General features: G+C 44.9%; 1 protein-coding gene across 2 annotated transcripts in view; it reads right to left on the bottom strand.

Annotated features, from left to right (window-relative positions):
- ITGA8 (integrin subunit alpha 8) overlaps window positions 1–12,163 on the bottom strand; it is a gene marked incomplete at both ends in the record, with an annotated part of 189,259 nt that extends 177,096 nt beyond the window's left edge. The window contains 2 exons of one of the 2 annotated variants that reach the window (XM_079699618.1): window positions 10,864–10,997; window positions 11,684–12,163. In XM_079699618.1, the coding sequence (XP_079555744.1) occupies window positions 10,864–10,997; window positions 11,684–11,889 (340 nt within the window). The remainder of the gene's footprint in view (window positions 1–10,863; window positions 10,998–11,683) is intronic. The other variant, XM_079699617.1, reaches the window with a different exon arrangement.
- Window positions 12,164–13,537: the final 1,374 nt, after the last annotated feature.

The following is a 13,537-nucleotide window of genomic DNA, read 5'->3' as shown; positions in this document are numbered from 1 at the left end:
TCTTGTCCCTGAAATTTGATTTTACTGTTTGCTAACTCTGGGCTTTATTTTCAAGTCCACTGTTCCTTAAGAGAAAATAGTTGACCCTTGAACAATGCTGGGGATTGGTTCCAGGACTCACCAAGGATACCAGAAGTGTCAGATGCTCAAGTTCTACAGCCTGCCCTCTGTAACCACAGCTCTGCATCTGCAGACTCAACCATCCAAGGATCCTTTAATAATGTAGTCCTTATTGAAATAAAATCCTCCTATAAATGGATTGGCACAGTTCAAATCCCTGTTACTCAAGGATCAACTGCATTTTGTAAGTAAAGGTGAGTTAAAGTTAACCAAAGGGTGCTTTGAAGGGAAAAGACATTATGATTTAATAACAGGTCACCCAAGGAGCCTGACTTAAAGGATGAAGGCTACTCAGTCCTCACAGGCAATATCTGTGCCAAAGAATGGAGACCAGGTGGAACAAGTTGAGAACTGATTGTCAGTATGAGTTTCACCCATATCTTCACATCTGTTGATAGAAATACCTTCGTTTCCTTGCCATGTGTCTGCTTCTTACCATAAATGTAGGGATTGGGACCACAGCCCCAAAGAACTATGTTATTTCAGGTCCCCCCTAAAAAGGTCCTGAAAAATGTGTCCATTAGAAATAGAAAAACCTGTTTTCATCGCATTTGCAAAGACAACCTCTTCTATTGCATTTCCTTTCTAGTATTCTTTTTTTTTTTTTTTTTTTTTTGCGGTACGCAGGCCTCTCACTGTTGTGGCCTCTCCCGTTGCAGAGCACAGGCTCCAGACGCGCAGGCTCAGCGGCCATGGCTCACAGACCTAGCCACTCTGCGGCATGTGGGATCTTCCCAGACCGGGGCACGAACCTGTGTCCCCTCCATCGGAAGGCGGACTCTCAACCACTGCGCCACCAGGGAAGCCCCCCTTTCTAGTATTCTTTTAAAGGTTGTGCATAAACAGTTTTGATAGGTGTGTGTAAATACACCAGTCTACCACAAAGTATTAGATATTCAAATAAGTTGGCCTGGCCAACCTCCTAGGCGTGCTTTGGTCTACCAAATGTGAGGAGAAGTAGTAAATGTCAATGCCAGGAGGAAGTTTTAATAGACGATGTGCAATTTGCCACATGCCTTGCCAGTTAGAGTGACCTTGAAAGCACGTGTCAATAAGGAATCTCCATCAGCCTGGGTCTTTGGGTCACTTGAATAAGCAGAGGCTCCTCTCCAGTTCATATTAACCAGATAGTGTGAAAAAGCAATAAACCTTGTTGGTTTAAGCCAGAGATTTGGGGTTATTTGATACTATAGTAGTCCCTGGGCATTCTTTGGCTTAAGAAATGTGAGGAGAAATGACTGTCGAAAAATATTCTATCCTATGGATCCAGCGGGTTTCTTTCGTTCATGAATTCTCAGTGCCTTTTCAAGGAGACTATATATTGTAAGTCTCAAAGAAGATGTGATGGTTAATTTTGTGTGTTAACCTGACTGGATCATGAGATGCCTGGATATTTGACTAAACATTATTTCTGGATATATCTATGAGGGCGTTTCTGGATGAAATCAGCCTTTAAATTGGTGGACTCAGTAAGGCAGTTTGCCTCCACAAACAGCTCTCTTATTCTAAAAGGCTCTAGAAACTGTCAGGTCAGACCACCAAGCCTATGTTTCTATTGATGTAGGAGCAATCTAGAATAAAAACAGGTGATCCACTGCACCTTCTTATTTTTACACATATAACTGTCATTGAAAACACCCTTGGTCTTCGGTATTTTGAAGCATAAACACCTATATGTAAATAAGTACATTTCTAAACTACTCTACCACCTACACCCAAGACAAAAGAGGAAGCAACTAAGATTGCTTTCAGCCAATACAGAACCTGAATTGTGGTTTTCCATTGTTAATCTCCATAACACTTCCGTGAACTCAGTAATTTCATTTAGAAATTTTTGCATGTTTCATTTTATCATTATTTTTCCTGATCATAAATACCTGTTTATGGTTTTTACAAATAAGTAATAAATGCACTAGAAAAAAGAAAAAAACAGTTTTAATTACATTTCCCAATAGCCTCTCATTGCATATCTCCTCTCGTACTCTTTTACAAGTTGTAGACACAATTTTGAATTTTATGTTTTTCACTTAGTTTTTTTTAATAAATTTATTTATTGTTAGCTGCATTGGGTCTTTGTTGCGTGTAGGCTTTCTCTAGTTGCAGCGAGTGGGGGCTACTCTTTGTTGCGGTGTGTGGACTTCTCATTGCGGTGGCTTCTCTTGTTGCGGAGCACGGGCTCTAGGTGTGTGGGCTTCAGTAGTTGTGGCACACGGGCTCAGTAGTTGTGGCTCATGGGCTTGGTTGCTCGGCGGCATGTGGGATCTTCCCAGACCAGGGCTCGAACCCGTGTCCCCTGCATTGGCAGGCAGATTTTTTAAGCACTGTGCCACCAGGGAAGTCCTCACTTAATATTAAAACAAAAGCATTTCCCCATTTTATTCCTGATTCTTGGTAGGCTTCATTTTTTTATGGTTCTATAATACCCAATTGTGTGATTTATACCATCATTTACGTGAGACACATCCATATGTAGGATGTTTGAAAATGTTATTTTTTAGTGTTATGCCCCCTTCTAAAAAAGTATCTGCAGCAACTTCAGAATTAATTTTTGAAACATATTTTCCACTGGGAATTGTAGGAAGAGAGAAGCCAGAAAAATACCAGGAAATCGTTCCTGGAAAATAAGATGTTCTGGGTGGTTAAGAGAGAGGCACCAGGACATGGGCTCAGGGTAAATGGGGACACGGGTATACGTAATAGATGCTGAGAGGTAAGCTGTGCCATGACGTATTATGGAAACGATATAGTAAGAGGCGGGGGTGGCTTATGCCAGAGGCACGTGGGCAAATCATGGGGAATGACAACAGACCGATCTGAAATGGCGCCGTAACCTGGCTGAGGGGAGTTGGCCCTGACCCAGTACACCTGGAGTAAGATGCTGTGTGTAACCTGGGCTGTGTAGGGTCCTTGCATAAACCTATTCCTGTAGCAATGGTGTGTGCCCTTCTCACTCATCTCTACATGTCCTGAAAATCAGAGCAGATTGATACAGAGGCTTTTGCAATATCATACACAAATCTGTGGCCATATGTCAAATATCAGAGCTTAAGAATAAAATTGACCTAATGTTAATAAGTTAGTGCTCTGCAGTGCAGTTATACTACTTTTGATTATTACAATAATGTGTTTGAAGTAAGACCTCCTTAGTTTAATGATGATCAATGAGAGGTCCCATGCCTGAATTTCAGCAAGGATATGAGAATTACTAAGTATGATGCTTCGTTGCAAAGATTTATTCTGATTCAACATGTTTCCATTCACAGTTTTCTTTTTTTATTTTATTTTATTTTTTTTGCGGTACGCGGGCCTCTCACCGTTGTGGCCTCTCCCGTTGTGGAGCACAGGCTCCAGACGCGCAGGCTCAGCGGCCATGGCTCACGGGCCCAGCCGCTCCGCGGCATGTGGGATCTTCCCGGACCAGGGCACAAACCCGCGTCCCCTGCATCGGCAGGCGGACTCTCAACCACTGCGCCACCAGGGAAGCCCATCCATTCACGGTTTTCTTGCCAAACACATTCGGAATATAGTATTCTTTATTTAAACAATGTATAGAAGGTCTGATGATCTGACACATTGTTTGCCCCATTTGGGGGGCAGTAAGGTGACTGACTTAGCTTCTCAGGGATGTGTGTCCTTCTACTTCCAGCTGTTATTACATCAGGCCTTCCTGTCGTCTAGAGTTTAAGCCCACATGCTCATAGCAATGGCCATGCTCCACGTTTTTTCTTTCTTTCTTTTTTTTTTTTTTAATGTTGAGCCTTCTTTTAATTTATTTATTTTTGTATTTGGCTGTGTTGGGTCTTTGTTTTTGTGCGAGGGCTTTCTCTAGTTGTGGCAAGCGGGGTCCACTCTTCATCGCGGTGCACGGGCCTCTCACTGTCGTGGCCTCTCTTGTTGCGGAGCACAAGCTCCAGACGTGCAGGCTCAGTAGTTGTGGCTCACGGGCCTAGTTGCTCCGCGGCATGTGGGATCTTCCCAGACCTGGGCTCGAACCTATGTCCCCTGCATTAGCAGGCAGATTCTCAACCACTGCGCCACCAGGGAAGCCCCCTCTTTTTTGGTTTTATTTACACGCAGTACAATTCACTCTTGGTGATGTACAGTTCAATGAATTTTGATAAACACATACCATCATGGATCCATCATCACAGTCAAGATGCAGGGAGTTCCATCAGCTCCCCAAATTCCCTCGGTCTTCCCCTTTGGAGACAACCCCTCTTTCCTACTCCTAATGCCTGGCCACCATTTCTATAAAGACTTATTTTTATAATCTATGCTTTACTTCTACTAAACAATTAAAAGGGTAAATGATCACTTTGGCCAGTGTCTGTGGATCTAGAAGAATTTCTCCACTTGCAGACCTTTGGGTCTAAATCTCAGAGATCCAGGAGTTGGCCTTTCTGCAGGGCTGGGGATGAGCCCCATTCCCTCCCAGCTGGTCTGAGAGCTGCCTGGCTGAGGTCCATAGCAGAGCAACACCGGTGTATTAGGTAGAATGTTTAAAGTATAAATTGCTTATTCGTGCATCACGATTTGCTTATCTACCTTACCTTAAATCCCCATATAGCGTAACCCAGAATCGAAACTACTTTTAATGTATTTTAGCGTTTCATTATACACGTACACCTTGCTTGATGCACTAAAATGTTATGTGAAAATGTATTTGAACTGAATTCTGAAAATTAAATATTTTTAAAGTGAGCACTTTTAAGAAGATCAATAATTAGTCTTTTATCTCTCTTCCTCAAAAATCCATGTTTGTGTATCTGGATGGTGTCCATCAAGGAACTGCTTAGCTGAGCTTGTTAGAAATGTCAGCAATTCTCTTCATCAACACAACTCACAGATACAGGACTCTGTACACAACAGGTAAAGTTTGAACTCGTACATCACACCTGGCCGGCTTCAATGTGCCAGTGCGTTTTTCTTGCCTTCAGAACAATTTCAAGACAATTTCCTACATTCCTCCCAGAATGCTGCAGCTGCTGCATGGGTTCTTCCTGCCAAGAGCCTGGAAGCCTGTTGCATCACACACACGTCCAGCTTCTTGAAAGAATTTTGCAGATTAAGCAACAGGCGCCTAACGCTCATTCTACTCAACTAGCCGTAGAGCAGATCTGTTTCCCATTTCTAGTTGGACTTTCAAGGACTTCCGTTTTCTAATTGCTTCCTCCGGTGCTGCGAGCTGTGGGGACTGCTCCCCCTTCACTTCTCATGTCAGGACTTCGATGGCCATTGTGTTTTGTCACGTGAAAGTTAGAGCCAACTGCGAGAAGCTGAGGGATGTTGGTTGCATCTGTTGGGCCAGCCTGTCAGTCATGGGAGCCATCATGAACTGCTTCTAGAATAAGTAAGCCTTCCAGCTTAAGCACCCCTGATGACTCAGCGGGATCAACAATTAGCAGAGTAAGCTTTCTGCCCTAATCTCTCTGTGTGCGTGTGTGTGTATACATATATATAAATATTTTTTCATGTGTGTGTGAGAAGCAAAACTTACCCTAACTCTGGCAATATTACTTCTTAAAAGGAGCAGGTTATCTTTGGGCTGCCTTCCGCCCTTTATTTTTTTTTCCACTTTCAATTGAACTTACTGGAGTCCAGATATCTGCTCTTTCTGAGTTCTGTCACCTTGGTGTTATCTCCTCTGTCATTTACTGGGATAGCTCTGCCCTGCATTTGCCTTTGCTTTGTTCCTGAACAAAAACTGGTTTCTTTCTGAGGAAGTTAGAAAAGCAAGACTTATGTGACCAATATGTTTCCCAACCCTCACATGAGAAAAAGGGCACACCCAATGCTATCGAAAAACAACCCTGTACCAGTCACAGCGCCAGATGCTTTAAGCTGCTTCTTATTGTGGGCTCACTCGACATGAAATGAAAAATAAAACAGACTCCTGCCCGCCCCTCCACCCCCAACAAAGGCTTTCCGGCTCCAAGCTAAAACACAATTCTGAAAAAAATCTTACCATTCTAGAGCTTTGAAATACCTTAACCAAGTTGTCTTCCATTTTAAGTTTTTCTTTTTTCTTTCTTTCTTTCTTTTTTTTTTTTTTTGAACACAAAGATGCTAAATTAAGGCCAGGCAAATTCTGGTAGTCTTTCTCAGATGATTTCCAAATCTCAATGGTACCTCCCACCTCTTCCTGTTCACTCTTTAAGTGGGTCTCTAACTGGGAGGGTTCCCAGCTATTTGCCCCTCCGTGATTACTAATGCTGTGATGATTATCATCATTATTAGCACATGCAATTATCTTTCACTGCAAAAGCTTGCATTCGAGCATTTAAAACATTCAAATATTTGTGTACTATGCTTTTGTTACCACCCTTGCAATTTGCCTTCTTATCATTCCAAAGATGGAGTGTCTGTTTCACTGTCTCATTCACCCTTCTTCTAGCTGGAGAGCTGTAACCTAGGAGTTTTTATGTAATCCACACATGGGTTTGGAAAATGTAGGAAGAAGAAAAACAATGAACCTTGGAGTAGATTTAGAAAGGAGAGGCATGAATTTGGCAGATGCGATGTTTTACATTTAAGACGTGGGGCACAGTTTAGAGGCAAAAGTGGAAGAAATCAGTTTGTTGATGGGGGAATTTTATTCTAGTGAAGTAAGAGGGAAAGCCAGGAGGGAGTTGAGAGAAGGACATTTTTGGAGCCACTTGATTTTGTGCAGAGCAGGAAAATTATCTACCCTTTTCCCTCCCCACCACCATATGCTTCCCAAAAGTTTTCTTTTTTCATACTTGAAAGGATCACAGATTTTAATAGTATTCATACATTTGAAGTGCTAGGCAATTCCCAGCTTCCTGTATTTTTGCATTTATGGTAAGTAATTTTTTTAAATCCAGGTTATAGGATAAAGTAAAAATAAAATAAATGACTGTTTAATGAAAAATATTTCAAATGCAAAGGCAGAAAGAAAAAAAAAGGCAGTTGACCTTAAATAAACTAAGGTTCAAGATCACAACCAGATTCCGGGACTAAATTATAGGCCAGTCTCCCCCAGTGTCTAGGCTGAGAGAGTCTAGTAGGTTACCACAGCGAGCATTAATTTATAGACACCCCCAGGGCCTGAACAAGTTGGAACAACATCATTAAAAGGTCAGATTTACTTAGAATGTCTCGAATTCAGATGTAATAGTAAAAGCAGACAGGGTGGAAGACAGAGACAGTCATGGTTCTCTGTACAAAGGTACATTTGTAATGTGATCTATATTGATGCCCGACACATCACACTCTATTATGTGCATCTCAGTTTGCGGGTGTCCAGCACTCAGAGCCCCTACTTTGTCAAGCAGAGAAATTTTCTTCCTCTTTGGGAGGAAACCTGCACGTTGCTGCCCATGGGCAGAGGGTGTAGGACAAGAGGCAGCTGAGGGGGCACATGCACCCCATCATTCCCAACAAGACAAAGGCTGTCTCTATGACCTGTGGTTTCCACAGCCTTCTGCCCAAACTGCTTTCCCCTTTCAGATCTTCTCTGGAGGATTATTTTAACTGGAACCTGTGAAGGTAACTTTGGGGTGGGGGAGTGGAGTGGGGGGAGGGAAGGTGAGCAGTGCCTCAGCGCCATAGGATCCAACCTTGAATTTGCAGTCTGTTAGGACCAGCCCTGCATCTACTGTTTACCATTGTGTGGTCTTGGATGTATCTTTTAAACACCTTTGATGTCTGTTGCCTTACTCATAAAATGGGTTTTACATGGTCATTTTGTTGTATGGATTAGAAATAATGTGTGTAAGTGACTGGTCCATAGTAGGTGATGAATAAATGCAACGCATCTGGTAGCATTGACTGCAACACCCAGAGTCAGAATGCCTCTGTTTCTGCCTTTCATCTTTGGTTCCAAGATCATACTCTGCTCACAGAACTGACACTTGAACTGGAAATAGCTCTACAGGCTCCTGCTGTCCCTCCCTTCCTTTCACAGCTTTGCAGCAAACGGCATTCACTGGCAATTCCACCGTCTTGTGGCTCATGGATAAGGTCTTTGGTAGAAATGATGTGTATGTAGTGTGCTGGCCCTCACTCAATAGCAAACCCCTGAGCCACAGTCCTCTGATTCCTATTCCCCCATCCATTCTCAGGCCATTCCCAGTAGCAGCCAAGGTTCCTGGGCCCACAGTACCCCCTGATGGCTAAATGGGGAACTTTCTTTTCTCAGTCATTCTTATCTTCTCTCTCTGAAACTCCCCCAGGCTTTCACTGTTCACTGCTTTGTTCATTCCATCATAGACCATTCATTTCTTACAAATGTTGTGTGGCCTCCTATGCCTTGCTTTTTTTTTTTTTTCATTTCTTGCTCAATTATTTCAGAAACATCTGTCTCCCTCCCTGTTTCCCTCACTTTGTTCCACTTAATGAACCCTCAAGTTACGGCGATTATGGTTGCAAGTATAAAATAGTAGGATGAATGCATCTCTCAAGAGAAAAACCCCATGGACTTCCCTGGCGTTCCAGGGGTTAGGACTCCATGCTTCCACTGCAGGGGACATGGGTTCGATCCCTGATCAGGGAACTAAGATCCCGCATGCCGTGAGGTAAGACCAAAAAAAAAAAAAAAAAAAAAAAAACCCATCCATTTAGGAGTAAAATAAGACATAGTTATAAAACCAGCAGCATTAATCTCAAAAGCCCTTTGCGATATCCAGATGTCTTCCTGAGAACCTGTGCAGAAGGTGCCATCTACCCCCCTCTTTCTCCAAGGAACACTGATATTTTCTCAACACTCATATTTTCCTATTTATTTAATCGCCAAAATTGTACTAGTTTGTCCCCTACTGTTTCATTGCAAATATAATTCAGCTACAGTAAGGGTTAAGTGCATTCCTATGGGTTATTCTGGAAACCAAAGCACGATCTTTCAGCATTAGTTCTCTATGGGCAACTGAATTCAAAGCTCCAAACAGTTGCTTTAGAATGAACTTTTGGGAAATGCTGCCTATTGTAATTTAACACTGGAAATTTTTGGTTGGGAGTGGTCAGTTTTCAATAGTTCATATTGATGTCTGTATTCTCTGGTTTTCATTTGTTGAACGGTGACATCTACTGGGATTAGTACTTAGAAAGGTATTCAGGTGTGACTTATCTGGATAAGATATTGATTCTTCCTTATCAAAGAGAAAATATACTAACCAGATCCTGATTTGATATGTTGATATGTTATGGGAATATTCTAGAAGGTTATTAAATTCATGTCCATGACTATAGATTGACTGTTGGTAAAAATACATCAAATGTCTCAAAATGCAAATGCTAATTTCCCTTAACTTAAATTCAAATACGCCAACAACTTATGTTTTTATTTATCAAGGCTTACATTTAAAATACTTTTTAAAATACAAATGATTTTGACGTGGGTTAGTAAAATACCTTTAACTTTATGCTTAATTGTTCTGATTTAGGAAATTTATTCTCAAGCTAGAGCTCAGTAATTAGAAGCATCTAAAGTCCTGATTCAACAACTAATTGAAAGATTTCTTTCACAAATTAATATCAAGTGGTTTAATTTTTCCAGTTTCTAATAGTTAAACTTTAAAAGTTTATAAAAATTGGTATGAAATAACTGAATTAGTCAATAAAATGGTAAATGAGCTATTGTGACCATATATAGACACACATGAAAAACATAATTTTAAAGTGTTTTCATAAAATATTTCCTAGTTTGGTCATAATTCAAGCTAATGCTTGCATAGGAGTTTTTTCTTTGAAATGATTCCCATATACTTAGAATTGAACTATTTTCTCCTTTAAAATAAAAACTGCAAATCAGTTAAAGTAACAGGTAAATACTACCCATCCACTTTCATCAAAATTCTGTGAAAACTGATGTTCTACATAAATTCTAAATGCATACTAATGTAACAATAATGAAGAATATGTCATAAAATAGCTGTGTGGTGCAAAAGGTATTTTAATTGATTGTTCATCAAAGAACATTATTTGAGTTGACACATTCACATTTTTCTGAAAAGAGGTATTTGCTTTCTGATAATATATACCTTTTGAATTCATAACGTTTTGGAGGTACAAATTAAAACATTCAGTGTTAACGTTTTTGAAAGCATTAAGTTTAAATTGTTTTCTCAAGACCCAAGGAGAAAACACCAGAGGAAACATAAACAGCCTGAATTGTTTAAAATGTATTTTCCCTTTAATTAAATAAGAAACATCTGTCCAGGGATTTTGGAAATGAATGTAATCCATCCACACTCTGCCTGTACTAGTTTGCATCCAATGTCCAATATTTTGAAAGAAAATTCTCTCTTTCTGTAAAGAATTAAACAGCAACATGGAGTGATATCTGGGTCTGTAGCAGCTGACTCTTGCCTCCAGAGCTTGGGCACTGTTAATGCTATAAGGATCTGTCCTTTCCCAGATTTGTCCTTGGGAAGTAACCAAACTCTCTCCAGAATCAAGGTTAGGGTATAACATCTGCCTTTCTCCATCCAAACCATCCACTCCCCCTGAAAATGCTTATCTCGGAAGAGTAAGGGGAACAGAAGTTACCAGGATGCGCCCAAATACCCACGCTCAAAATACCGTTCCCCCTCTGGGGTGCACTCAACATTTTCCTCCCCTTCACCCCGGCTTTAAAAAGCTGATTTCTCTAGGGACCTGCGCTGCCCACAACACAGACCCATCAGACAGGCCACGTGAGCAAAAAGAAAGTGGACAGTTGACTCCAGGATGGCTGTGGCTCTTTGAAACCAGGACCCACAGTTGAGAATGACAAGTATCACTTACTGGTGTTGTCAAACGGTATCTGCCTGCACTGCACGGACCCCTCGGCGGGCCAAGGACAGTAGTAGACGGCTCCCCCTTCCACGATGTCTGGCTGGCTGGTGTTGGCTTTGGGCGCTCCCACCAAGACACTCGCTCTGCAAAAAGGGTTGGAGGGGAATTACTCCTTGGGAATCATAAACGTGAGCGCAGGCGACGCAGTCTCTGGAGCAGCCTGCCCACCGAGACTAGGGTCGGGGTCAAGGGCAGAAACGTGTTTAGGATGGAGACCGACTGTCACACCTGATTTCCTCGCGGAAACCTATGGGCGTCTGAAACCTGGTTTGGAAGAGGGTGCAAAGAGTCCTAATTCTTCTCTAGGTGGAGCTATGTATATAGTGAGTTGAGGGAAGAGGGGCGGGCGGGTGTGGGGGGGAAATAGCCAGGGACAGAGCCCAGCTGCTTGGAGCAGACAGCACTTGCGCCCAGACCCTTAACAACGGTTACAGGCTACGTATAAACAGACCGTGTTGCGGTCGTGGTTTTCACTGGCTTGAGTCCGCTCGGTCCCGTTTCCCCCTTTGTACGACGCTGAAGTCTTTGTCTCGGGACCTCCCCGGGACCTTCGGATTCTAGGCAAGCGGCATGTCCCTAGCTCAAAGTTCACAAGGCACATCTAGAGAAGAGGCTGGTGCCGGGGAGCCGGACGGGACCCCCGGCGGGCAGCGCGATGGGCTCTCACGATCGCCTGCCATCAGGCTACGGGGACAGGCGCGGGTCCCCCGGCAGAGGGGCAGGGACCCATCCTGGGGCGGGGTGGGCCCGCGCGCGCGGGGAAACTTACGTGCGAGCGGCAGGTACGTGGAAGTCCACCGCGTAGCCGAAGTAGCTGCCCTCGGGGCCGCCGTACACCGTGAGCTGGTCCACGTCCAGGTTGAACGCCTGCGAGGCGGGCGACCACAGCACCACCAGCGCGGCCGAGAAGCAGCAGAGGGGCGCGAGGGGCGGCGCCCGGTTGCCCCGGGGACCGCGGCGGGCCCGGGCGGACATCGCCCTCCGCCCGGCCGGTGCTCACCGGGCGGCGGGAGCCGAAGACCCCGGCCGGGGAACGGCGGGCGTGGCGGCTGGCGGTCCCCGATGCCCGCGGCCCGGGTCGGTGCGCGCGGCGCGTCCGCGGTGACAGCCCCGGGCGATCCTCCGCGCGTCCCCTGCGGTCTGCCGGCCGCCTGGTCCCGCGGCTCGGGGGCGCTGGCGGAGGGGATGCGAGCCCTCCTCTGGCAGCGGGAGGGGCCGCGGCGCGGTCGGGGCGCCTCCTGGCGGCGCGTCCGCGCACTGCGGGCCGGAGTCCGCGACTCCCTCGCCGCCCTCGGCCCCGCTGGCGGCTGGCGCCTGTTTTGGCCGCCCGGCTTTCTACATCTCAAGAACGATCTGAGCCTCACACAGGCCAAGTCAAGCCATTGCTTTTGGAAGCCGATCTCCCCCCTCCCCTGGCCCCCGCCGCATGGGGCGAGGGTTTACTCCAGTGTCTCCCAAATGGAAGACTGTGAAAGCGTACCCCAGCACGAGGGACGAGGCCAGACCAAGCCGGGATCTTTGCATCACATCTGCAGCCTGAAGACCCTTTCAGGGTCGATGTGCATTTGTTCGTCTGTGACTGAGAATGAAAGTTTAAATCCAACAGTCCTCTCCTTCCCCACATCTACCCGACCTCCCTGCCGAGGTAACTGATAAACAGAGCAATCCTGAAGATTTTATTTAGGTCTTTCTCAAAGGCACGTGGCACACGTCAAATGACTCGGCCCTGTATGTCCTTGACCCTGTGTAATTGTGGTGAAGACTGGCAAAGTTGGGAATGTCGGAATTTCCAGTTTACCCCCCAGCAGGGGTCGAGGGTGTAGGTTGGAGTCAGCAGGAGTTCAAACTTCAGTTCCAATCCACCACCGGTGTTACTGATCTCTTGTCTGTGTCTTCCGCTTGGGGTAGGGAGTGAGGGATGAGGAGGGGGGAAGGCAGAGGAGAACCGTGATGTAGAAGCCCTTACATAACATGTGGTCTTCCAGGGAAACAGGACTGATGGGGAAAGAGAGCTGCTATTAAGCGTTAAACAGGGTGGCGCTGGGGTTACATAGGTATAGAGACGGGAGAGGTGCGCAGGGTCTACAGTATTTTAAGGAGATGTGTTGGTAGATTTCAACAGAAATTTGAATATGAGGCTTGGCTTTGGACATTGTGGGCGGAGTGATTGAGGGAAGGTATTAAAGACAGAAAGCCTGGGACGAAATGGTTGTGCAAGGGATTAGAATAAAAGTGTGGGTTGGAGAGCAGGGGGAGATAGGGATGGACGTCCTGAGAAGGGATCTTAGTGACAAGAACATTTATTGAGACAAAGGGAGCCGGTTCTACAGCAAAGGCATGACATGCCCACAGGGATTCCAGAAGTTTAGTGGAGGATGTGTGTGTGTTGGTGGAAGGGGGTCGGTTGTTAGAAGGAAGAGAAAGCAAAGCAGCTGTTGCCCAAATGCACTGGCTGATGAGGACTTCGACATGATTAACAGATGGAGGGGAAAGGAACCCCACAGGGTTAACTAGCAGGGAAAGGGCCAGAAGACTGATGGCAGAAGGAAAGTGAAGGAGAGCCCAAGGCGAGTCTGCAGGTATCGACTAAGAAGAGGAGGATCACAAACAGTAGCAACGGGCA

Source organism: Hyperoodon ampullatus, assembly GCF_949752795.1.
Source record: "Hyperoodon ampullatus genome assembly, chromosome: 3".
NCBI classification, from domain to species: domain Eukaryota; kingdom Metazoa; phylum Chordata; class Mammalia; order Artiodactyla; family Ziphiidae; genus Hyperoodon; species Hyperoodon ampullatus.
The sequence above is the reverse complement of the archived record's forward strand: the minus strand, read 5'-3'. Positions and strand labels throughout refer to the sequence as shown.